The sequence below is a fragment of the Physeter macrocephalus genome, chromosome 7 (genome assembly GCF_002837175.3).
Source record: "Physeter macrocephalus isolate SW-GA chromosome 7, ASM283717v5, whole genome shotgun sequence".
NCBI lineage: Eukaryota > Metazoa > Chordata > Mammalia > Artiodactyla > Physeteridae > Physeter > Physeter macrocephalus.
Window position 1 is genome coordinate 117,835,334 of NC_041220.1, and position 27,400 is coordinate 117,862,733.

The window sequence follows — 27,400 nt, forward strand, 5'->3', positions numbered from 1 at the left end:
CGGTGTAGAATGGAATCACTCCTCTGCATGTGGCTTCCAAAAGGGGAAACACAAACATGGTGAAGCTCTTACTGGATCGTGGTGGTCAGATCGATGCCAAAACTAGGGTGAGTGTCTCTGTTCTTTCAATTTCCTACCATTATTATTTTTTGTATTCTTTTAGCAGACACTTTAAAATACCAGTCCCTAAACACAGGCAATGTGTTTTCAAGGAAATTGCTTTCTTGGATTCTATTTAAACCTCATACAGCATTTAAAGGTTGCACATCATATGTAAAGTGGAATTAATATTTGCTCATAAGTGCCTGGAGAAACAGAATGCTAGCTCCTCAATGAGACAGTTTTTCAAGTCCTTACTTATTGATTTTCATGGAACAAAGATCAAAGATTGAACTTACTCATCTCTGATTTGGCTAGCTGTAAATATCAAGAACCCAAACTCATTTGCATACATTAAGCTATGAGAGTGTGGTTTTTATGTAAAATATTTTAATACATGTTGAAAATCTTTTGCTTCGAACTTTTCAGCTCCTAAATCATTTTTCTTAAGTGGTTCTGCTATAGGGATCTGAGCAGGATATCTCCTATTATACTTACGGAAAAAAAGGCATACAGTTATTATGTTGCACTTTTACTCATGTCAACTCGCTAAGAGGCAGTGCCCTTCATTCATTTCAAACTTGTTGAGTTAAATATAATTCTGAGTTTTTATGCACTCCCAACAAATAAATAATAAGGTAGGCAGGACAGTACACCTGTTGAAAGTGCAGACTTTGAATGCAGATAACCTAATTTCAAATCCTGCTTCTACTGCTTACAAGCTGAATGACATTGGCAATTTACTTGCCTTCTCTGAGCTTAGGCTATAATACTACCTACCTCATAGGGTCGTATGAGAATCAACTCGTAGGTATTTTTTAAGTGGTGTTAAGTAAATTACTTAGCTACTCATAATTTTTTATTATGTAAGGGAAATTATGCACAATTACTTGCTTAAACATTAAACTAAACTAGTATTGTACTTTAATATTAATTCTCTGGAGTAGACTTGATTAATCATAGACTTAAGTAAAACTTTAAACATTCCTATTATATAAAATTTTGAAATATATGGTGGAAGAAGTCTATGGAAGTTAGTAGATAGAATATGTCCCTTGTGATATTTTATCTTCACTTTGTTTAATTCTGGGACTTTGCATTGTCATAGTCCAAGGAATAAGGATCTAATTTAATTCCCTTGCAAATCTTGAGGCTAACAAATATTTTGTTTAATAAACCTTGTCATCTTTGAGCTTCTAGAAATTACACCAGTCCCAGACTATACATTTTGGGTTTTAATGACTTCAGGAAATGTTGCTTTCTTAATCTCATTTCTCTAAGACATTTGGTCCAGAGCACTTGTGTCATATTATCATGTGGGAGTTCTGCAGTGGTTTGCTTTGTCTATCAAGATCTTTGTTGTGGTGTCCATTGTCTTTGCATCAGAGTTTTATATGGTTTTTACCTTTTGCTTTGATGGCGTGCCTTTTCCCTTGCTATGCTGTAGGTGTGCAGAATTTGGAAGAATTACATGTAATGCTGCATGCTTTGCTTACTTGTTCTCTATATTTAAAGGAAAGAGTTTCTGTACCTCCTCCTTTAAGTACATTTCTAACAGAATGAGTCCCTTTACACTTACCTTTCTGTTTCTCTTGAGACTCTCTAATAACTGAGAGTACCAACGGAAAGACAGCACTTTGTAAATGCAAAAAACTTTTATCTTGGTCAATGTCTTAAGGATGCACATTGCTCTTATTAAGGCTTTTCTGGAGGATTCATTCATTATTGAGGCAATTGATTTTGTTTTTATTGATCATCACAATATTTGCTTTTTTCTTTAAAAGATGCTCTAATTTGCATTCCCTACATACATTTGCACGTACAATTTAAAACTCTAACTCCAAATAGGCATTGTTTTTTCATAAAAGAGTACTAAGAAATGGAGAGAAATGGATTCTTATGCTAGTTCTGCCACTAACTAATTGTCCTTGAGCAAGTTAACAATGAAATGTAAGCCTTGGTTTATTATTCTTGAAGGGAATATTTGGACTGTATTTCATCCAGTGTAGCCTTTAGATATAGCAAATAAATGGAATTTCATTCAAGAATTTATAAAGTGAAAATGGATTTTCTAATTATACATTGTACAGACATTCTGTTCATTCCTTCCTTAAACAAATAATTATTGATTTCTGACTTAGTGCTGTGAACCCTAGAGATAACAGCAGTTAACAAGACAGACTATATCCCTTTAGTCTGAGATCCAAATCAACAGTACCCAAGGGATTAGGTTAGCAGTGTACTGGTAAAAGTTTAATAATCAGTTCTTCAAAAACATAAAATAAAAAGCTCGGATTTGTAACCTTTGCCTTTGATGATTTCCATGGTGTAAATACTTCCATACTTTCACCATGGCCAATTGGAGCTACCAATATGGTATCACTGAATGCAGAATTGGGAAAAGATGTGCAAAAAATTGAGTCTCACTAGTGTGTGCAAACTGGTTCCAGTGCACCGTAAGGATTCACAATAATGAAGGTGGTGCTGAGCTTTTCCCTGTAAGTGAAAATACTTCCTCATCTCTAAGGAGTAGGATTTTCAAAACAGTTAGGTTCTTTCAGTTTTGGCTATAACTATCAGACCTGTATCCTTCTCACCAAAAGTAAAATCAAGTAGGAGGTAAATACTGAAATGCAGTGCTGTAGTCTAGAATCAGGAGGCCAATTCTGGAACTATAATATTTGATTACTAAGGGAATATGGTTTGCTTTTTCTTTTGTCCTTTAAAAATATCTTTTTAAATTAAAAAATGTTATACTTGTTTTTGACTATCTTTTTAGGTAACACAGTAGTGTATCTTTATATGGAATTTAAAATAATATTAATATTATTGTTTCATTTTTTTCACAGAGGTCTCAATTTCCCCTAGCAGTCAAATTAGTCATAAACATTCTGAATTTAGTATGTTCCATCAAAAATTTTCCCTTGGTCTTATTATTTTCTCACTTATAATGTTTTCATTATTAGGAGAAGAGCAAGATATATAAAGGCTTTGGGGTAATTTTAAAAAATCATACCTGTAGTTTCTCCACCACTTTCACCAGCACTGTGTCAATCTCTGACACATTTTGCATCTCATTGGCATTCTCATCATTGACTAGAATCTAGCGTGAAACTCTGAGACATTTTCACCAGAGCCCTGGTTTTCTGGTATCTGAAAAACCTCATTTTAATGTTAAAACAGAAACGTTATAGCTAAAATGATATTATTAATGCAAGTTTTATTAAAGGCATTATTCATTTTTATTTTTAAACTTATTTTTTATTTAAATGTGGAAATACTTCCTATAAGGATTATGGCTAAAATATTGAAATACATATTTCAATGCAAACAATAAAAGTATACAAAAAACATTAAAGGATGATGAATGAAAAACAATACATCAGAAAAAGGGATCACCCTTGCTACTTGTTTTTAGGCGTAATAATTAAAATAATAACAATAGTGGCTACCAATTGTCATTTGCACATAATGTTCTGGGCACCCTGCTAAGTACTATACAAATATCATCTTAATTCATCTTCCTAACAACTTACAAAGTATTATTATTTTCTTGTTGAGAAAGTATGGAGGTCTCCATTTGAGAAATGAGACTCCTAAGGGGAAAAATGAGCTCCAGAGGAGTTATATAACTTAACCTAGGACACACAACTTAGTAATTAGCAGAGCCTATATTAGTACACAGAATTCAGGATACATTGCTGGAAGAATAATCTAAGCTGAGAGGGAAGAGACGAAAAGATAAGGAGAGAAATGGTCATAAGAAGCTAATGCTGTGCGTTACCAGCTAGATGAATGGTGTCCCTTTAAGAATTACTGACATCACCATGTGATTTGAACTGATTCCAGTGAAGAAAAAGAGAGAACACAGGGAAGGGGACTCTGGAGGGGAGGAAAATGTAAACTTCAAGCACAGTCTTAAGAATTTAAAAAAAGAAAAAAAAAAGATAATGAACAGATCATAGTCTCTAAGAGTAAAAACTAAATTAAAAGAGTAAGTTAGGGCTTCCCTGGTGGCGCAGTGGTTGAGAGTCCGCCTGCCGATGCAGGGGACACGGGTTCGTGCCCCGGTCCGGGAAGATCCCACATGCCGCGGAGCGGCTGGGCCCGTGAGCCGTGGCCGCTGGACCTGTGCGTCCAGAGCCTGCGCTCCGCAACGGGAGAGGCCACAACAGTGAGAGGCCCGCGTACCGCAAAAAAAAAAAAAAAAAAAAGAGTAAGTTAAAAAGTTCTTGAATACAAAACCTTTTGATAAAGATTTTATGGGGGACAATAATGAGACACTACACTTTGTAGAAAATATCCAAAATCTACCCAGATTGAGCATGTTGGGCAACTTGAATTTGATATAATTCACATATCCTTTATAAGAGCAGATAAACTCCATCACTAAACTGTAAGATTTAGACCCAATTATTTAATCCTTATTGTAACTTGATGTTCTTGCGGGTTTATTAAGTATTCTCCATATTTTCCTATTGTTGTTCTGAGAGCATTTTAGAGGTTTCAACATGATTACACAATGAATACTTTATGTTATCCATAGAAAACAATACCCTACCTTTGTAAAAATGATGTAAGGCAGCATCCCCTCTTTTTTCAAACAAGGCTGTAAATTAAACAGGGTAAGAAAAAGCATCCTCATTTGACATATCGTGAAGCTGAGCCTCAGAGAGCTTCACCCATTATGAGCTGCTCTGAGACTCACACCCAGAGCTCTGTGATTCCAGGGCCTCCCCGCTGCTGGACCGTGCACATCATGCCTTCATTCTCTGTGTTGGATTTCTCAAACTCTAGATCTCAGTGAAGCTCCCACCAAGAATATGTTTGAGAAATCAAGCTGTATCTAACTGCTATTTCACTTATATAGCAACCAATGCTCTGTGTTTCCACCATAGGGTACTGAGGACAAGATACAAAAGCATCATCATTTTAATCACTTTGCCCACACAGTTTGTCTTTTAAGCTCCTTTTGGCAAACTTTAAAATAACTTGGCATCCAACTACAGTAGTTACATACTTTTTTTCTCAAAAGACAGTCTTTTCATGCTAATTCCCAGGTAACCAAAACTGCAAGGTCTGTTTTGGTTATTTAGTATCTCAATACTGGCTAAATAGGTTTAACAAAGCAAGGAATAATTATCATCAAGGTGCTAGACAAAAACAGATGACACACTCAAATTTGATCATTTGAATAGAGATTATTAAAGGGCTTATTGATACCATTGTGGCTGGACTGAAGGGGAGGCAGAAGGGATAGTGGGGTATCCTTGGGGCTAGTTAACAGCAGGGCTCATTACCAACCCTAGACCTGAAAGGTGAGAAGTAGAAGAGGTTACCATCCTTTCAAAGGAGAAAATTGTATGGAGAAGGCTGCTTTGGCAGGAGCGTAACCTTGGGCAAAGAGTCACAGCCAGATCTAGTAGATCCTTCAGGGAGTTGCTTCCTTGTCTTGCTGCATAGCCCATTGGCCAGCCCCAGCCAGAAGCCAGAGGGCAGGGTAGCCCACTGATACAACTGAGAGAGATCAGACCAGCTGACAAGAAACAGTGGAGAACGGAAGAGCATGGATCTGGAAGGGCAAATGGAAGACAGCTAGCTTAGAAATCCCAGAATGTTGGATCAGGAAGAGTGTTGTAATCCAGGTGAATTATATTTATTAGGAGGAAAGCATAACCCAGAGATATGGTCCATTAGAGTTCTGGATAAATCAGAAGCTTCTAAAGTCCTCTTAACTGCTCATCATCCCTCATTTTCTAGACCACTACCTACCTTCTCAACCTCTTTCCTTGAGGTAATCCTTTAAGTCTGAAATCACCAGTTAATTTATGTAGTCATGATTTTATTTTCTGTTTCACTTCTTGCCCATTGTTCTTATATTTTGCCTCATATTTTCTAGCTATTCTGCTTTTTGGCCATGAATAAGAGAAATAAAACCCAAAAGACAGAGGGTATTTGGAGATTGCTCTTAAGAGAAATAAAACCCAAAAGACAGAGGGTATTTGGAGATTGCTCTAGAATCAGAAACTACCTGTGAGGTTATCAGGGTCAGAAAGTTTTATAAATAGCATAACATACAGTTGGGCCATAGTTTTATTGACACTATTTTAATGCTATTTATTGATAATAAATTTAATTTTTGAAAAATAATTATGTATTTTGTAAAATGATGAAAAATATGAGTGGAAACCTCTAGAAGAATGTGAAAAAATGACCCTTCCCTTTTACAAGCCTCAGGGAGCATTTTAGGAGAATTTATGAAAATAATGACAATTCAAGAGAGAAGATAGACGAATTAGATTAAGAAGAAATTTTAGGAGTTGTGTTAGGACAACCAGAATGAAAATAGTATAACAGTATAATCTCTGGGTGTGGCTCCAGGAAGGTAGGGCTTTCAAGTTCAACAAATGAAACACCTTCTGCTTTTCCATCTTCCTAAATATGCAAACACATGACCAGCCACAGTGTTTTTTACATTAAACCTCCACACATGGGATTTCTCTTGCTCTCTCCCTCTTTCTGTTTTGTCTCTGTCTTTCTCATTCTCTTTCTCTCTGCCGAGATCTCTCTGTCTTGTTTTCTCTCTTACTGTTCTTTATCATTTAACTGATAGCAATTCTATTACTGACCTACTGAGTCACTAGGGCTGAGTTTCGGACACCCTCTCTTCAAGGTGGCAATAGATACAATCTTGTTTTTTTAAAAAAAGTGAACTCAGGCGTATCTTTCATTCTTTTGGCAGGATGGCTTGACGCCCCTTCATTGTGCTGCAAGAAGTGGACATGACCAAGTGGTGGAGCTTCTGCTGGAGCGGGGGGCTCCCTTGCTGGCAAGGACGAAGGTGAGTCATTATGAGGAAGATGGGATCCAACAAACTCTTTAAGACATTTTTTTGATAATCTCTATTCTTGAAATCAAAGCATCAGCCAAGCGTATTCTAGTTGCTCAATATTTGTGTTCAAGGAATGAGTAATAGATATCAAACTTTTTAAATTATTTAAAATAAAAAAATGCATTAAGATGTATTAAATGTATAACTTCAAGTTCTTTCTATATTTTTACCTGCTATTCTCTCTGCAGATGGAAATGTAAATATTACTGTATTATACGTGAATGAGAATATTATATATAAGTGAGAATATTTCTTACATTCTGTTAGTCTACATTTTTATGATACTCTGAGATGACTATAAAATATATATAAAACTGTCTTTTAAAGAAGCACAAGTAGCAATGCAAGATAAGTCTTTTGGCTCTCCAATCTTTATCTCTTAGACAATACTAGTAAAAAGAATTACTCACCGGTGGTGTTGGTTGATTATAATTGGGATTAATAGGTGATGTGGAAAGCATGAGTTAGTATAGGCCAGCCACAAAGAACCAATAAACAAGCATACTGTTCTCTATGGCACAGTACATCTAGTATTTTTTGTCTCATTTCATCAGCATGCCCAACCATGAGGAAAACTCTTATCCATATAAATAGAAAGCAAGTGATGAGCTGATTTGTTGGAGGTTTTCTTTGGGTTACCAGAAAATATCATGAGACGAAATTTGAAGATAATCACACAGAGTTATTTAATGGGACGTGTAACTACCCTCGGATCCTTAAATACAACAAAAATTTAGACAAGGGACATGTCTTAATATTTTCTCCCTATTTCATCTCCCCCATCCCCTGAACATGATTCATATCAACTGATGCTGTTACTAGGGTAAGCTGAGAAAAATAAGGCAGCAAACACAGCAAATATTTTTTAATTTATATTATATCTTAATTGAATATTTAGTTGATATCATTTGGAGCAAAACCGGCCCACACATTCAAAATTTGTATAGAATGAACTCAGTCTTTAGAGATGTGCCACGCAGATCATGAAAGGGTGGCTTCAAATCAGAAATATATGAAGATGAGAAATAAATCATCTGCATTATTTTTATTCTCATACCTATACTAAGAATGTTGTAGAGATCTGTCTTTAAAATGTAACATTTTGGGCTGGGTCATGCAAAGATAATCATGGAAAGTTTTCTTGAGGAAACGGATTGAAATTTAAATGGAAATAACAAAATTTCAGACTAGTCATGTTATAACCAATAAAAGGCCTATATCAAATTGAGGGTAGGTTGATATACTTTTGCACAAACCATAAAATAATCTCATCTACAGAATCTGCCAGTAATTGTCATATCACTAATGAAGACCATGGGTTACCTAGATGGAACTTTTTTTAATGGCCTCTTGTAAAATCAAATATCATTCATATATAAGGATAGAGCATAAAGCATCATATAAGGTTACAGCATAAAGCATTCATACATAAGCATACAGCATAAAGCATCTGTGACTGCATAATCTGCGATTGTCCTACACTGTTGAAATCACCTTCCTTGTTGAGAATGTTGGGCCTTTGGCCTATTCTGGCTTCTTTATCCAGCTCTGCTTCTTTGAGTATAATGACTGCCAAACTAAATCTTTGGTCAACAGTTATTTTCTAGTGACTGTATTTGCATTGATTAGTAAGAAAAGACAATAGTCCCCTTCTTTTAATGGGCAAATGTTTTCTAATTTAGCTTTTTCCTACAAGCTTATTTATTTAATTTTAAAAAATGAGAGTCTCACCTAGACTAATAATTATCAGTGAACTACTTGGCTGTCTTGTATTCCTGCTGTTGACCTTCTCTGAGGATTAAGTCTAAAGCTGTTTTTGGCAGTATCAATGATGATAAATTTAGATTATCCTCACAATTTTAAAGTTGGGAGGTCATTGACACGTGGTCCATATTTGCCTTATACTTTTCTAGCTCTTATCTGACTGCTTTCTCCAAATCCAATGCACGTCTCATGACAGAAAAAAGAAGTTGCAGAATTTCCGAGCAGTTTGGATCTAAGAGATGATCAAAGTGTCCTTCTCTCCCTGACCCACCCACGTGCTCCTCCTGCATCCACTTTCCCCTCCATTGAGAAGTAAAGAAATTCATGCAGAGAGATGAATTGAATGTAGATTTCTATGTATGGAATTGGATACACATAATTTAAGCATCAGCTATTACTTGTTTTTGTACATCTAATATTGCCCTAATAATTGTGGGCCAACTGAATTGCTACACGTACTATATATTCATTCATGAAAGACATTAATTTTTGCCTAACAATATCACAGTTATGAAATTAAACATTCTCTTATCTTTCCTCTCTGCCAAACATAATCTGCTGTATGTTTAGGTGTCGAGTGGAAATTATTTTTCTCTGCTACCAATGGTTCCAGAGATCAAGAATTGACTTTGTCGTGTTTCAGAATCTGAAAGTAATGACTAAAATGTGGTCTTGGTTTGGTTTGGTTTTGATGCACAGAATGGGCTGTCTCCGCTTCACATGGCTGCCCAAGGAGACCACGTGGAATGTGTGAAGCACCTGCTCCAGCACAAGGCGCCTGTTGATGACGTCACCCTGGACTACCTGACGGCCCTCCACGTTGCCGCACACTGTGGTCACTACCGTGTAACCAAACTCCTTCTGGACAAGAGAGCCAATCCAAACGCCAGAGCCCTGGTAAACCTAGCCCAGTCCACATTAACTGAATACAGATCGACATAAGCAAACCCGCATTGATTGACCAATGGTTGTAGACACAGCAGTGCATGGTTATAGATGTGTGGTTAATTCTAAATTTGTCACCTCCCACAAGCTGCCTGCCTACTTCATACCTTCACAGTTTGCTATTAAATGATGGCAAGGATAGATTTAAGAGAACACCAAGGTAACATTTCCATAATTAGCAACTCATAGTTAGGTATGAAACTTCTGGAGTGATAAGCATTTTTAAACGGAAAATAGAAGTTGAAAAATAGGCAATTATCAAGTAAGTTCTAGACACCTCTATATAGAGTCGGAATAAAATTGTAAAAAAGTTGAACTTTATTAATCTCTTTTTGACAAAGAAAGTTTTAAAGTGGTGAATAGATATTACTACACAAGATAATGTAAAATGTAAGCCTGTGAAGAATTCACTTGGAGATATTCCTTATTGACCTGATTACTCAGCCACAGGCTAATAGAAAAGCAATGCTTAGCGTCTTCTTGCTTCAGGAAGCATTTTATATAAACTATTTAAGGAATTGCTCAGGAGAAATCTGCAAGAGGCTGTCCCTAGAGCAGCTTCTGTTTCTCCCAAGTTCTAATATTGAATAAATCTTCTTGCTTCACTTATATTTAACCATAATCATTGGAAGTATTAGACATGTACTAATTTATGCCTCTTGTTTCTTAATTCTCCAACTAAAAGCAAATCCTTTTTTCTATTGGTTAAATGGTTTATGCAGGTTAAATGAGTCTTTAGACAATCAATATTTAAGAGAATGTCATTAGAATTAGCAAATATTGAATCTTATTTTTATTAGAAATTTTCCATTGGAATCAATTTATTTGTTATTGCCTGGGAAGCAACTGTACTTTTAGGTTTATGTGCAATTATGTAAGGATATTTATTTTCTTATAAGGAGGAAAGTACTCATTTTCATTTGGATAGTGGTCAATAAGCATGTAAAATATCACACTCTAATCACTGCACATCTTTTAAGTGCTGCATATACATGTAGTTATTTATATCTGGCTTATTACATAGCTCATAAATGGGAAATTACTTAACAAATATTGTGAACAATAATGTCATTAGGTTAAAGAAAATCGTATGCTTTCCTGAGAACTGCTAGTATAGAACAATATTGACTGACAAACAGTCCCTATTGGGACATGCACAATTGTTAACTAGCAGAATAGATACGATTCTATATAGAGACATCATTGTTCAGATAAAAATGTAATACTTAAATATAACACATAAGGATTAAGCATGGGGCTAGTTAACAAATTTTTATGTAGTTTCCCCGAATTGCTGCACATTAGCCTAGTATGGAAAGTTAGAAAGTACCTTAAAGACTTCTCCACATTCCTTTGCTTCTAAGAGATACCTTCTTCCAGTTATTCCAAAAATTCTCCATACTTATTTTGAAAATATTTGGGAACTTAATAATCATTTCTTTTTGAAACGAAATCTATGTGATTGACATGTTATAAAAAATATATTAAAATATAAGAAATATAACTTCTGGGTATTAAATATTATCAACATAAATAATGATTTCCACTAACATACAACAACTCCTCATAAAAACTTTTTAATATAAACGTTATAACTTCTGGATAAAAAAAATGATCAACACAAATAACGATTTCTGTTAATTTGTAACACCTATTCCCTAAAGAAAATAGTAGCTAGGCTGAAACATTTATTATAGTCATGTTCTTAGATTTTTGAAGTAAAACAGGTAATGATTTTTCACTTTAAGAAATAGCTCATCATCAGAAAAACACATGCTTATCTTTGATGCATCTTTAAGCCATTCCATAATCTGACCAATCAGTATACTTTAAAACATTTTAGAACTTGTAAAATATAATTGCCTCAGTTTTTTCCTTCTTGGAATAGTAGGCCCATGTAATTTTCTTCCTTTTTGTTTTCTCTGTAACCACACGAACAATGCCATACCTGCCCACCACATATAAACCAAGTTCAGAGCCTCCAGGAATACACCACCACTTTCTCTCTAAATCCAACACCTACAGCACTTGAAGAAATGGTAACACTACATGAGGATGTAACATTACTGCCTGCAACGTGCCAGCATGGAGTTGTGTGAGAATCGTTTCTGCATGTTTTCAACTAACTTGATTGTCTTTTGCACAGAATGGTTTTACTCCACTGCACATTGCCTGCAAGAAAAACCGCATCAAAGTCATGGAACTGCTGGTGAAATATGGGGCTTCAATCCAAGCTATAACAGAGGTAGAAAAATGTTTCAGCTTGTCACGAAACATTCCTTCTCTTACTCCTTCTTTCCCTTGCTTCTGCCCTTCTGTCCTCTTCACTCAAGTATTATTTATCTGAAGAAGCCCCAAAGCCCCCACTGGTGCAGAGGAGTAAAACTGCTGTTGCTTTGTTTCGCAGTCTGGCCTCACACCAATACATGTGGCTGCCTTCATGGGCCACTTGAACATTGTCCTCCTTCTACTGCAGAACGGAGCCTCTCCAGATGTCACTAACATTGTGAGTATGGCTTGGGTCAGAATAACCACAGGGAGAAAGAGAGGAAGCGTGTGGGTGTGTAGGGATGTGTGTGTGTGTGTGTGTGTGTGTGTGTGTGTGTGTGTGATCAAAGCTCAGCAGCTGAGCTTTGAGAAGAGCCCCTGTGATAACGTATTATTGAAATAATTGCTAGAAGGTCGCTGAGAAGAACCTCCATAGGGTAAGAAATGTTTTAGAAAATAATAAAATGGAAGCTGTGGAATAAGACTGTGTCAGCTTCCTGGTACAGATAAATTGAACATGCATCTCAAACACACTTATAAAACAAAATACATTTTAAAAGCTCCTCGGAACGTGAAGGAATGATTGATTGGAATAAAATATTCAGGACTTGCTCTACTTGCTTGAGTGAATCATATTCCAGGAAATTTTGGTTAAAATATTAAGTCAGTACCATAATCAATTATATCAAATGATTAACCAGAGAGACCAATATTAAAAGATTTTTTACTTAATATCAAATTCTCCCTCCCTCCTTCAGTTACATGCATTTTCCATTTTCTAACCTTACTTTGATTTTTTCCTTTTGATTTGGTTGGCTGAATAAGTTACAACTTGTAACTTTTTCATGTATCCTGAAATCCCTGTTGGTCTTCAGACAACTTTTGTTCTGACAGTAAATGCTGGATATTCCAGAATTCTTCTACCTAATCTAAATTAGGATTTTTACTTCCCATTTCTTTATATTTCTCTCATTTTCTTGGAATCAGCCCAGTTAAACTTTGATCATTGAATGCAGATTTTCTCCTGAGCAAGAGACCTTGCTCTGTACAAAATACTGTCATGTATTTGAAGCTCACCAGGACCCACTGGAATATTGAGATTTTAAGAAAAGTATTCACCAGAAATAACTCCCCAAATAAACGTTAGTGCTTATTATTAAAATGAATCATATTTTCAAAAGCAATTGGTTTACTATTGTTGCTAATTTTTGGTATTCCATTCCTTTTGAGTTGTGAAATGGAATGTTCAGTTTTACTTTTTATTCATATTCTCATTCATTTTCTCATTTCCTTGTATTTTATATACTGTTTCTGTGTTGAAGTTCCTGATGCATGGACAAAATCCATGTGAAATAAATTTATTTGATTTTAAATATGAGTTAATACCTCTCTTCATATTATTCACAACTGGAGTATAAAACCATTAAAGAATTGAAATATAGTCTGTATTTATACACCCCCCTAATTACAGCTTACTGATCCTAAAGTAATAATATATGCTAATTTTAAATTTCTCCACTAAGGATAAGAGTAATTTCACAACATGCCAATTTGAGTTTAATTTATGGTCACTTCTTAGAACTTTAAAAGAAATCAATAGCATCCGTTTTCTGTTCAGAGATGACCACCTCCCTTTTTAAAATTGAGACCTACACAAACCAGTACCTTTTAAAAGAAGTTCTCTGAGTACTTTCCCACTGTACTGTATTTTCCTTCTTTGCATTAAAATGCCTACAGGATCTCAGGAGCAATGGGAATACTATGTGAAATTATATTATCATAGTAACATAGACAAGTATATTCTATGCAATGCTTGATCGAAATCCCCCATGTTAATCGTTTTGAGGGGAGATTTTTGCAAAATCATCAAAGAAAAGCCACATGAAATGATTGTATGATTTTGCGGCACTCTTAATTTGCTTCTTAACTGACCAATTCCAAATTATTTGATGGTTATGTATTTGCTCCATATTGATATACTCCATTCCGCAAAAAAAACAAAAACAGAAAACTATATGGGCTACATATAGATTTTCAAATAAAAACAAATTTTTATTTGTTAAACAAAATATCAATTAAAACAATAAAAATGTTGACATATTTAGGTTCTTGAATACTCCCAAATTTGGCAATTGCTGTGTTAAACTTTAAATTCCACCTGTTGGTCATTATAAGTTCTTCATTTTGTTTTATCTTCTCATTCGTCCATTACATACTCTTTCTCTTCAGCCTTCTCAAAACAAATACTTGAGAGCCACCTGCCAATGTAATCCTCTTCTCAAATGTGTTTCCTAGTTGCTTTTTGTTTGTTCATTTTAATTTTTGTATGATGTGTCCTTCAGGGTGCAGATACCATGTAGATAGGGTTACCAGATAAGATACAGGACTCCTGGTTAAATTTGAATTTCAGATAAACACCAAATAATTGTTTTTAGTATAAGCATGTACCCTGCAATAGTTGAGACACACTTATACTAAAATAATTATTCTTTGTTGGTCTGGAATTCAGATTTAACCGGCCATCCTGTATTTTGATATGCTAAATCTGGCAACCCTACATTTAGAGGAATTTAACTTTCTCTAGCAGTGGGATGCCTGTGAACTGGTGTCTTCTCAGAACGTGAGGATATAGCTGCTGCATCCAAAACTCTTCGCAGGTTGATTAAGAAACTGTGTGAACACTGACTGCCTGCTTGCTGTGTCAGAGTTGGTCATTTCCTGACCCCAAAGTACCCTACCCTTGAAGCCTTTGTGTGTTGCCTGAAATCATGTTGCATTTTTGAATGCAATGCTGTCTGTTGTGCTTTGATGCTTTACAACTGATGCAGCCAAAGTGAAAGTCAATGTAGCTGTCAGCAGAGTCAGTTTTAACAACTGGGAGGAGGGGCATGAAATGTAGTACCTGCTTTGGACATGAGCATACCCATTCTCCTGCCAGTCTTGTTTTTGTCTCAAAATTCACTCCCAAATGTGAAGTGTACCAATAACTCAATCATGTGCAGATATTATTACCGCGAATCTCCCTTTCCAGAAGGCTCACAAATGCACTTGAAAACCTAGAAAGCTGAACTGCCAGTTGTAATACATCCATAATCCAAAGTATTCATTGACAAGCGTGGGAGTAGAAAACCCAGCACTTTTGGAGCTGTCCAGAATGCAAAGTGGGGGACCATCGAGTTTTTCTCTTCTTACAGCAAATCAATGGATTCATGACTAAGTTCACACTTCATATTATGTTTAAGAATTTCCCCTAACCCCTCAAGTTAATTAGCTTAAGATAAGGAAAACAGGGCATTGAATAAGATGAGGTGCCCAATAACTAAGAAATGGAATCTACTGATTAAAATATATATACCCTCTTTCATTTTCTTATTTATACTTATGTATAAACAAGGATAACATAATATAAAAGGGTAAAGGCAATTTACATAAAGGTCAATTACCCAAAAATCATTAAATAATAATTAAACAAGACCATTGTTTTAAAGTAGAGAGACCATTTGCCTATATATATAGATATATCTTTTCTTTGTATATAATGTTTAATACTTTAGATTAGGTTTCATATCTAACTTGTCAACTTCAAATGTGTAAACATCATAAAAACAACTTATTTTAAGCATAAATAAAGGTACTAGAAATACTAAGACTAGTATTTAAAACCTTTTAGATTTTGAAAACCCCTTATTGATAAAGTTTGGCTTGTAAGTGTATAAATTCATTGTTGAGTAGGTACTCCTGAGGCCTCTTTGACTTAACTTCTTATAAGGAAACTCATTTTTTGTCTTCATTCTACTAAAATTAGTAAAATTGCTGTACTATTATGAGACTTAGAAATGGAATAAAGATTTGAGGGTTTTTTTTTTTTTAGTAGTTAGAAGATCCAGCTTTATCTATTTAGAGGCAGGTTTTAAGTGATATAGAAAAATTAGAAATCATGGCTGTCTGAAGAGGAAAAATCTTGCCATACATCCAAAGTCTGAAAACAGTACTGCTGTTCCAGTCATGTTATTTTATGTAATAACATACTGCAAATACATTTACTCTACAAAAGTCAAAAGATGTCATCAGAAAATAAGGCCATTAGAGGATAAATGAATCATCAACAAAAAGATTAGAGTAGACATCCAGTTTAATGGTCTCAAATTCAAATCATTGGAACTGAATTTCTCATAACTTCATAAGGAATGGGTCTCTGAATACTAGCAAAAAATGAACTCTGAGCTAAGTACCAAACTAAAGTGTGTCTTAAATCTGGGTTTAAGGGTTTGTTGTGCAAGTAATCAGAAGAAATTATTCACTGGAATTTGTCAAATGTTATCCAGTTACCTCAACCAATGTTGAAATCAATTTAGTTTATTTGGAATAGTTTACCTGGTTGAAATCAACCTTATTTTCTAGTATAGTTGTGGTGACTAAAATAACTTTTATTCCAGTACCTTATTCTTTTATAACTGTAAAATTGTTTGAAAGAATGAGTCCCTGCTTTCTTTAGAACTACATGTGGTTTTAAAATATGCGGATTGAAAAAAGAAACCCTTCTCTTAGAGGCAGTAATTAACAGGCTTCCCAATGAGAAAATTCTCTGATGTCTAACCATCATCCTTCATGCTACAGGTTAAGCTGCCTTTTTCTGATAAGTGTGTCTTCCTTGATGCAGCATGAAGCTACTTGAGGAGACACCTGAAGCTCAGTGCTGCCCACCTCAACTGATGGCACTGTTAACATTGCTTTACTCATCTCTCAGTATTTCTCTCAAATAACTGTCTGTAATGAAATACGCTCATCAATAATAAGCAGAGGACCTCCTGGGCAAATCAGATTCCTCGTATGAACAGTCTTTATCTAGTCTCATAACACAAAGATAAAGCCAATGTAAAAAAAATAGTTTATTTCAGAAGTAAATTTTGAATTCTGAAAAGAAATGACATGTATGGTACAGATGATGTGATTTTTTTGCACTGCGTTGACTTGATCTTCAGCATCTAGAGTTTCTCATAAAAACGGGATCGAGCTGTAATCACATTTTAAGTGTGACAGATTTTAGATTTGAAGGATGAAAGGTAACTTCATATCACCAAAAGCAATTTAGGTTATGCCACGTTGATTGTGAAGTTAAACCTCAGGGTATCCTGAATGTTTGGGTAAGTTCACTGGTTTGTCATGAGTGAAAAAAAAATTAAACACTTGTCTTATCCTTTTGAAGATGGAGAAGATACTGTTTTTCCAGACTAAACAATTATGAAATAATTATACCTTTTCATAGATTTCTTAAACTTTTGGATATAATGCTATCTTTCACAAAAAGGCACATTTTTATTCTATGCCATGCAGAGCAGTGGGTTTACTTATGATTGAATGATGTTTGTTTCCTGGCAGCGTGGGGAGACTGCACTGCACATGGCAGCCCGGGCGGGGCAGGTGGAAGTGGTCCGATGCCTCCTGAGAAATGGTGCCCTTGTCGATGCCAGAGCCAGGGTAGGTGCTGGTGCATTCAAAGTTTTAATGTTTCCCTTCATCTGTTTTACTTTCCTCATTTCTATAATGAGTTCTACTTTTCTTCTTACTTTGATTTTCCATATTTAGGCATTCTACCCTTCCACTATTCCAAAATAAATGAATTTTGGCCCAGGAGATTGTGTGATTGGATCCTCCTATTTCTGATTCCCACAACTTGATTTTTTTCTTCTTCTTTTTAAAAAATTTCCCTTCCTAGTTGCTTTTTTCACCTTCTTCCTTTACACTGAATATTTTATCAATATCTTCTGTTTCCTTTTCCACGCTGTTTCATTAACTTTCGCACTAGCACCTTTGGGATTCTCATGGAATATTTAAACAATTTTGCTTCTTGTTCAATGTTTGATATATCTAAGCTAGAACTCACTTCACCTTGAATCCTACCGTAGTGAGTCCATTTTCAAAACAGTATTGTACTGGAATGAAAACATTCAGCTGGAAACATACAAATTGTCATTTCAGACAAGTCATTTCACTTCTGGGTCTTTATTATTAAAATATAAGGGTTGGACTTAGAAACCTTGAAACTCCTTTCCAGATTTCTTAACATTCTCTAACTCTATGAATTTTATAGCATTTTTTTCCGCAGACCTTCATGCAGAATCCAGTGATACGTGGGCAGCCTTCATTACTCTAGTAGTTTTAATTTTTTTCTGCCTTTCTATCCATTGTACAAGTAGTGTAATTTATGTTCTTTGGTACTCATCATTGGCATTTTATGCTCTTATATATTAAATGCTTTTGTTACTCAAACTCTGTTCTTCCCTTCCCTGGCATTTTTCTTGTTTCCCTTCCCCACCCCCTTAAAGACTATGTTTTAAAAGCAGTTTTAGTTCCACAGCACAATTGAGAGGAAGGTGCAGAGGCTTCCCATAGGCCCCCTGACCTCATAGTCTTCCCAGTTATGAGCATTCCCCACCAGAGTGGTACATTGGTTATGAGTGACAAACCTACATTGATACATCATTATTCCCCCAAGCGCCTAGTTTATGTTAGGGTTCACTCTAGGTGTTGTACATTCTATGGGTTTGGACAAATGTATCCATCCTTATAGTATCATATAGAGTAGTTTCACTGCCCTAAAATTCCTCTGTGCTCTGCCTAGTCTCATTTCCTTTTAAGTTTACCTGGCAATTCAGCTGTTAAAAAAAAATTTATGGTCCGTCAATGCGCTCTGAATATCATGAGCTTCATTAATTTTACCAGAAATTGTGGTAGTGTTCCTGGTAAATATTTTGTAATCCATACTTAATAATAAAAGGGTTTCTCATTAATCCCTCTTAATATAAAATAAAACTGCTTAATAGTTTGTAGTCAAATTCCCACATGCATGCACTTCTGAAAACTCCCTCTCTTAACCTAATATCATTGCTCTACAATTCACTCTCTTCCAAAGGGGAGATGGTTAAAATTATACCCAGTTACTACACTCATCTCCAAGGTCAAGATCTCTGGGTATTCTGTTTTCTTGTCTATCAGGTTTAGAAATAATACCTCATGGTTATATAATCATGGGGCTAAGTCATATTTATGCCTACTCCCAATATATCATGAAAGAAAAGTCATATCATCACAATAATATCTCTCAGTTAAAAGTGCAAGCAGCATACTCTATTCACCAGTCAAGAGCATAAGACATATTTTGCTGTACAGACTGAAAGGCCGGGGCTGCAGTGGCATAAGTTCCTGGGTCAGCCAATGTGCTTGTCCCCCGGGCCCTGCCCTCAGAAAGGTCCTTTCTTGTCCGATGTCCTCCATGGACATAGCTGAGAGGGCCGCTGGGACCTGCCCTTTTGGGAGTTCTCTTGCTTTAGGAGCCCGTATTCTGTTGGCACAATACAGGGGCCTGGCATTTGCTTTAGGGATTGAGCAATCACAGGGCCCCTAGTCTTAAACTCACTTGAAACTTAACTCACTTAAAACGTTAGTTAACTGCTGGTATATATGGTTCCTGGGAATCCTGTTAGCTAGTAACTTATAGCAGAAATTTTATCAAACATTTGAACCCTGTCCCAGCCTTTGCTATTTCTGTCTTTTGGTAAAAGGAGTTGGGGCTCAGCAAGTTTCCCTAATTTTGGAAACTAGCAGTGATGGTAAGGCAGAGCTCACGTCTCCCTGGATCAGGCTGTATCACTGTCAGTGATGCTTTATGATGAGAGAATTATTGCCCCTTATATTTGGAAGAGGCCTAGAGGATCAAGCTGCCCACATTTTTTTCTTTAGCTCTTCCCATGAATATTATCTTCTGTGATTTCCCAATTCTTTGCCTTGGATTGAATTAGCTTTAGCTTGGGGTGGCAAATTCAACTTTTGCAATTCTACAGGGAAACAATTACCCAAACCTCCAAGGTCTTATAATCTCTGATTACAGGTGGAAAGACTTTCTTATCAAATTTGTAGGTTCTTCCCTTTTCCACTTTCAGATAGGAGCGTACCAAAAGTTGAAGAAAATGGGCAAAACACCTTATTTCTTAACTTTCTTTTTTTAAAAAAAAAAAAAGAAAAAAACAAGTACCTTAATGCTCTGAGAACCAAGAGACACTGATCGATAATTTAACCACCAGTCAAGGACTGCCGCTTCTCAGCTATGGATTAAGGGGTCACCATTGCCCTAACGCTCCCCCTTGCTCACTGAAAACACATGTTAGAGTCTGTCACTTGTAATACCCACCTCAATCAAATTCTGGTGGGCAGAAGTCCAAGCAGGGAAACCCAGAAACAACAGATGTTCATGATAGCTATCCTCAAGTTCTTTGGTCTTTGATTGTGTTTTGCTGTCCATTTATTTTTGTAACTGTTAATTCTCTCCATTCCTCTCTTTTCGCCTCTGTATTTCAGAGAAAGTTGTATCTTTTAAGTGTTGTCTGTCTCCCTTCCTATTGAGAGACATCTTGTCCTGTTAGTTTTGTTAGAGGCCATCATATTGTATCTCTTTCTGTGGAATGAATAGACAAAGAAATGTCTTTAGAATCCAATGCCTGAATTCAAGTTCTGTTTTCATAGCTGTGTAACCTTGGACAGTCCTGGAAAACTCATTTAATTCCTCTTAATCTCTTTTCTCTGGAAAATGGTTTAATAATATATGTTACGCCTTCCTTTCAGGTCTAAGTATAGGACTTATCAGGTATGCATCATACATGAAAGAAGTTTATAAGGTGCAAATTTTTCTAAAATTCTAATTCTATTGCTAAAATAATTGTATTATTACTGTTTATTATTTAGTTTTTACCACCCTGCAATGCATACAGTGCTATTTCATCTCTTCCTGTACCTTCCACTTAATACTTTTTTCCTTATAACTTTAAGATAAAGTGCATTTATTTGAACAGTTCTCCCTATTCTATTCTACCTTCTCCATTCATTCTTAGCCCTGGAAGTTGGCCCAGCTTTTCCTTTCTCACCTTTGTTATGACATGCCCTTGGGCAGATTATAGAGATATACCTCTTTTCATCAGTAAGGTTACACACAATTTTCTTTTATCAAGACAATGGTTTGGCCTCATTTTCTTAACACTGAAAACATTTTCCTGACCACACATTAGAGTCAGGTGATTTCTTGAGTCTTCTCGAACGTGTCCTTCCTGTCCCTTATACCAGCTATCCCCTCTCCCTGTTTTTAAATGAAAAGCACTTGGCAAATACTTAACCCCATTTGCTCCTCGCCAGACTTCCATTTCATCTTTGAAGCCCTGGATGTAAGTCCCAGACCCATCTGCAACATTTCCTGGAACAACATCTTTTTATTTTTTAAAAAAATCAGATTGTAACATCTTCTTTATCCACAGTCTCTCCTTGAAGAAAATAACCAGGATTTGTATCCTTGGCTTGCTGAGTGGAGTAAGAACAAAGTTTTCCCAGCATCCCTCTTCTTTTTTTCTCTTGATACAGTTCCCAGAATAACTACTGTCTCTTAGTGAAAGCTTTTGGATGAGAATCTAGGTCTTAGGACTTCTGGACTAGATTTCTTTCTTATTCAGAACCATGAGCTGGTTTATATTTAAACATAAGTGAAGGCTGAGGCCTTAATGAGTTGAGAAACATTTTGGCATGCCCAGAAAACAATGACCAAGTTCATGGAAACATCTACTTTTAAAAAAATTTAAGGAAGGTTTTGTGACCAAACAGGTCATTCTATAACAAGATATAAATTGTAGTCAGAGTAGCAGTAATTTCCATTTGGGTAGGGGTTCCTGGAGATTCCAAGAAGACATCATGAAACATCTGAGTGAAATGTATTACTAGTGAAGTTTGGTCTGTCCTGGCACTAACTTTTTACTTGATCTGAGTTGTAGGAGGAACAGACACCTTTGCATATTGCCTCTCGCCTGGGTAAGACAGAAATTGTTCAGCTGCTTCTACAACATATGGCTCATCCAGATGCGGCCACTACAAATGGGTACACACCACTGCACATATCTGCCAGGGAAGGCCAGGTAGACGTGGCATCAGTCCTCCTGGAAGCAGGAGCCGCCCACTCCTTAGCTACCAAGGTAAGAGGAATGGTTTCATGCTGACATGGACCAGGAGCGATCCTAAATCATAGAGTGTCAAGAAGGGTAGATCTCCTTTAGGCCTCTGACTTCTTCTTCCTTTTTGAATATTTTAGATTCATTTTCTAAACGACCAAGGGAGATTGTGAGATTGCATATAATATCTTCAAAAGGAGGGCTGGATTCTCTTCTTCTAATTAATGCCGGTGTTGTTTCTAGAACTTTATTATTATTATTATTATTTGGCCACGCTGTGTGGCTTGTGGGATATTAGTTCCCTGACCAGGGATCGAACCCGGGCCCCCTACAGTGGAAGCATGGAGTCCTAACCACTGGACCACCAGGGAATTCCCTCTAGAACTTTAATTAAGATGATTTCCATAAAGCAAGTGTTATTTTCTCTTTACCTTCCATGATAAAAATCTATAATATATTCCCATGAATATATTATAGAAAAAAAATACAATTCCCAAATACATTGAGCTAGTATTACTACTAAGGAAGATAATATTGCATTAGATTGGCCATACTGTATTTGTTGAGTTTTAGTACTACCTAGAAGTTCACTTCACACAATCTTGCATTTTTCCAACCCTGGTTTCAGCTATTATGCCTTTTCTGCTCCCTACACTTTACCAGCTGCACAGTGTCTAAACAGAACTGGGCTGGAGAGTCACACTTTATTAGTTCTATTAGTTGTCATCTAACAAAGAATTTTACTTATGTTCAAAGTTTTGAGCTAGGGCAGAGTAATTTTATCTCCACTTGACACATTATATTTGAGATCCCCTCTTTGGCTATGACTTAGAATAAAACACGAATACAGCTAATTGGAGCAAAAGAAATTGGACTAGTACAGAAGAGAAGAAGAATGAGACACATTACAGCCTACAACAAGTGAATTATTCACAGGGCAAAATAATTCCCACAAATACAACAGTGATTCCGATTACTAAGGAATGGGCATAAATACTGCATCTGGGGGAGAAGGGAGTTTGCAAGTATGAACTGAAGTACTGTGGTGGCATCTGTCCTCTTAGAGGTAGGAGCAGCCTGCTGGCTGTTACGACTTACCTGGTTGCCTATGGCTGTAAAACATGCTTTGATGTAAGAAGCTGGTAATTATTCAAATGCTGAAATCAGAAGGGTTGAAAGGATTTTTTAAATCTTTTTTAAAAAAATCATAAACTAAACAACAAACATAGAGTTGATCCTTAAACAATGAGACGGTTAGGGGCGCCCACCCTTCACACAGTTGAAAATCCTCATATAACTTATAGTCTGTCCTCATATCCGCAGTTCTTCTGTATCTTGGGTTCCTCATATCCATGGTTCCACATCCTTGGATTCAACTAACTGCAGACTGTGTAGTACTGTAGTATTTCCTATTGAAAAAAGTCCACATATAAATGGACCTTCACAGTTCAAACCTGTGTTGTTCAAGGGGCAAGTGTGTAATAATAATAATAATAGTAATAATAACCCAAGAGAGACTGGGTGATTGTCTCATCAGATGAAGGTGATAAATAAATGAAATTTCGATATATAAAATACAGAAATAGGGAATAAAACATAATCCCTTGTCTTCCAAAGATTTTTAGAATTAAAAATATATCTAAAGCAATAGTAAATTAGGACAGTTAAATGGAAGAAACTATTAAGCAAAACAGTTCCACGGTGGAACTGACTGGGGTTCTGAAGGGTAGTTGACTCATCATCAGTAAAGCTATTTAAGTGTTGATAAATATCAGAGGGTAAATGAAATCCTGATGAGATTAACATAGGGGAAGAAGGAAGACGTGTGATTCGAGAGATGCTTTCCAACCTCTAGTCTGTGATTCTACAGGAAAGAGTCTATGTAGTTTTGTCTAATAATAGTTTCCAAATTTATAAAGGGGCTGGATCACTATTCCAGCAAGACTTTAAGGATAAGGAGTTTATTTTTTCTTTCTTACCACATGGTTTGTCTCAGAGAACTCTACGTCATCCTGAGTGTCACTCCAATCATTGTGTGGATTGAGTTAGAGGGAAGAGAGCATTAACAACAAATGTTGGCTTAAATGGACTTCCTATATTTGCCCCACACTTGGAAAAAGCAGATTTACTCTCCTCCAAGGACTTCTTAGTACCTTATGTTCAAAAAACAGCAAAAAGAAAAATGACATCTTAGCTAAAAATAATTTGTGTAGTGACACTGTGAAAAAGCGGTATTGCTTCTTGAGGGATATTCTGTATTCTGATGAAGGCTTAAATGGTCTGGAGGATAAGCCCTATCTTAGACCACTTAACCCAGGCATGTTTGCTGTGTGTGTTTTGCAAGCCCCGGTCAGCTTTAGAATTCTCCCACTCCCAATGTAGTGCCAGAAGAGCATATGATTAGACTGTCTGGCCAAGAGGATGGATTTGAGATCATGGTGTAGGAACTGTGCCATCCTTGAGATCTGAGTCCAGGGACCTAGCTGTATTTGTAACACACTGCTAATAACAGAGAGTGACATTGGTTAGGCACACAAGACATTGAATCTGTACGTGTAAACATGTGTAGGAGAGCAGCAGTTTAAAAGTCTGGCGTTAATCAGCTCAACATCCTGCCAGAAGTAGAGTGTATTTTCCGAAAAGAATTGGTCTTATATAAAGTGTGGGTCTTTTGAGAAAAGGGATAAAAGTCAGGACGAGAGGTGCTTTTTAAACGGTGAACTGTTTTTGTTCTGTCCACCATTTTATCTTGCTATTTCTGCAGAAAATGCAATCAACTGAATCATAAATAATTTTTTTTATCATAGCTGCTGAAATACCCTAAACCTTAAATAAAGAAATTTGGAATTCAGGTATTATAAAAAGGATAGGAAAAACGAGAAAGCCTGGACAGGAGGTACTACTGTCTTAATCCTATTAATTTTAGAGGCAAGAAAAAGACAGGGTTGTTGTTTTTTTTTTTTCACTCACAAATCAGAGCCATTTTACTGACACATAAACTCCAAGCCTAGAAGGTCAAATTTCAGTCTCTAAGCCCTTAAAATAAAATTTCTTTTGTTCAGTCTGTCAAGTCAAACTCTTGCTTGTTAAACTTTATTCTTTGTCCTAGTCCTTGTTTATGGCTAACAGATTTAATGCTCCCAGTATTTTTCCCAAATGGAGAATCAACATAAGTTTGCTTAATATGTTAACCAGTAAAAAAAAGATTTTGTTAGCCGTCACAAAGAAACCTGCTACATTTTACTTTTGTTCTTCACATTTTCAGAAGGGTTTTACACCCTTGCATGTAGCAGCCAAGTATGGAAGCCTGGATGTGGCAAAACTTCTCTTACAACGCCGTGCTGCTGCAGATTCTGCAGGGAAGGTAAAAGTTTTCAAGCATATATGTTTGTTATATAACTCGGTCAGGTTGGAAGCTTGGGAGATCTGCATTTCAAGATATTTTGCTCACTCTTCTTAAAGAAGTATGACTGTAACGGATGAAACTATACCAAATAGATATGATGGCGGTGTCCGTGACCTGCCCGCATATACACTGATTCAGAAGGTGTTTAAAAGAGCTGTGCCTCAAATGTGTGTTCCTGTCACAACAGGGCCCAGAACTTCTCTATGTTAAGAATCCTTGCAATGTTAACATAATAGTTCTTACATGGCATTTTAGACTTTTAATTATGGTGGAATCAAGATGCCCTGTGCTAACTGAAAGCTCAACGGATCATTTTCAGTTTGAGTTACGTTTCTAATAAGAAAATCATGAGGTATTTATTTTAATTTTTTCCTATTGACTGTATTAATTAATTAACATGGACTTAATCGATACCAGTTTCCTTGCATCCTGGCAGCTTCAGGGCAGCTAATGCTAATTTATTAATACTGAAACTTCAACACACCCATTACAGAATGGCCTTACCCCGCTCCACGTTGCTGCTCATTATGACAACCAGAAGGTGGCGCTGCTGTTACTGGAGAAGGGTGCTTCCCCTCATGCCACTGCCAAGGTGAGGACCACAGAAAGGATTTACAGACTGTAGGGTGAAACTCTAATCTGACCGGACATGGGAATTGTTTTTTAAGCGCATGGTGCTGATATAACTGCAACTAGTCCTGGCAATAGTAGCTTTTGGTATTGTCCTTTTTTTTTCCCCGACCGTTTGCTTCCACATAGCCTTTTAAGATTTTTTACAGGTCAGCAAATACTAAGGGGACGTGCCCAGGAACCAGTAAAGATGACTCTGATTGCCAACACTCAGTGTTTTAGACACACAAGTATGAGTTTTGAGAAATTAAACGTAAGAAAGGCAGTTCAGGTTTTCCCTTCTCTCGTATAACCAGAATGTTGTGATATACCTACCCTTTTATTCACGCGTTCCTTCTGACTTCAAATTTTTCACTGTGCTCTATATGAAAGACTCTTTGTTTTTTACATGTTTCATTCGTGTTAACTATAGCATACATCCTTCCAAGTTCCTAGGCTAGGAATGCATTTTGGGGGTATGTGTAGCACCAACTCATAAAACAGCTCCAACTAAGAGTGTTTCCCACCATTTGAGCTGCCTCTTTATTTTACTGAAAATATACATGAATGGCATATAACAGATAAAGTCATCACTGTATCTTTCATTTATTCATTCAGTAAACATATATTGAGAAGATGTCATAGTTTATTTAAAAATAAAAATATTTCTTGTGGTGGGAAAATATTCATGCTATATTAGATGACATAATAAAGCAACAACTATTACCACTTACAGGCAAAACACTGTGCCTAGCATTTTACATGCAATATCTCGTTTAATCTCATAATAACCCCATGAGATTGGTATTATAATGATTTCTATTTTACAGATGAGGAAGTGAGATTTAAATAGGTTACTTTGTACGTCCAAAGTCACATGACTAATAATTGACAGAGCTAGGATTTGACCTCAGATAGTCTGACTTTAGAGGCACCACTCTTAACCACTAGGTCTACTGCATCCCAAAGCAGTAGAGGAGAATTATTCCACTTCTATTGTATAACTAAGTACATATATACTCACACGTCTATTTAAATTATACACATTATACATATATAATAAAATGGAATACTCTATGTGAAAGTATATTTTGTATATAAACAAGTTATATATAATAAACTATTATGTATGTATAACTTTGTACCCATAACTATATATAGATCTATATATATGTATATATACACACATATACATATTTTATTGCTACAAATATATGGCTTATAATAAAATATTTAAACTGTCAAAAGAGCAGGACAAATATTTTTATTGCACATACCATTCTTATTTCTTTATAACCCTTTCTCTATAATCTCATCAATCATGCATTTGTTTTTTTTGTTTTTTTTTTTTGTTTTTTTTTTTGGTGATTTGCGGGCCTCTCACCGCTGCGGCCTCTCCCGTTGCGGAGCACAGGCTCCGGACGCGCCGGCCCA

General features: G+C 36.1%; 1 protein-coding gene across 30 annotated transcripts in view; it reads left to right on the forward strand.

The window, feature by feature from the left end:
• ANK2 (ankyrin 2) overlaps positions 1-27,400 on the forward strand; it is a 689,964-nt gene that overhangs the window by 546,262 nt on the left and 116,302 nt on the right. For 17 of the 30 annotated variants that reach the window (XM_055086193.1, XM_055086182.1, XM_055086196.1 and 14 more), the window contains 9 exons: positions 9-107; positions 6,842-6,940; positions 9,455-9,652; positions 11,847-11,945; positions 12,108-12,206; positions 17,348-17,446; positions 21,778-21,975; positions 25,217-25,315; positions 25,851-25,949. In XM_055086193.1, the coding sequence (XP_054942168.1) occupies positions 9-107; positions 6,842-6,940; positions 9,455-9,652; positions 11,847-11,945; positions 12,108-12,206; positions 17,348-17,446; positions 21,778-21,975; positions 25,217-25,315; positions 25,851-25,949 (1,089 nt within the window). The remainder of the gene's footprint in view (positions 1-8; positions 108-6,841; positions 6,941-9,454; positions 9,653-11,846; positions 11,946-12,107; positions 12,207-17,347; positions 17,447-21,777; positions 21,976-25,216; positions 25,316-25,850; positions 25,950-27,400) is intronic. The other 13 variants (XM_055086190.1, XM_055086192.1, XM_055086181.1 and 10 more) reach the window with 3 other exon arrangements.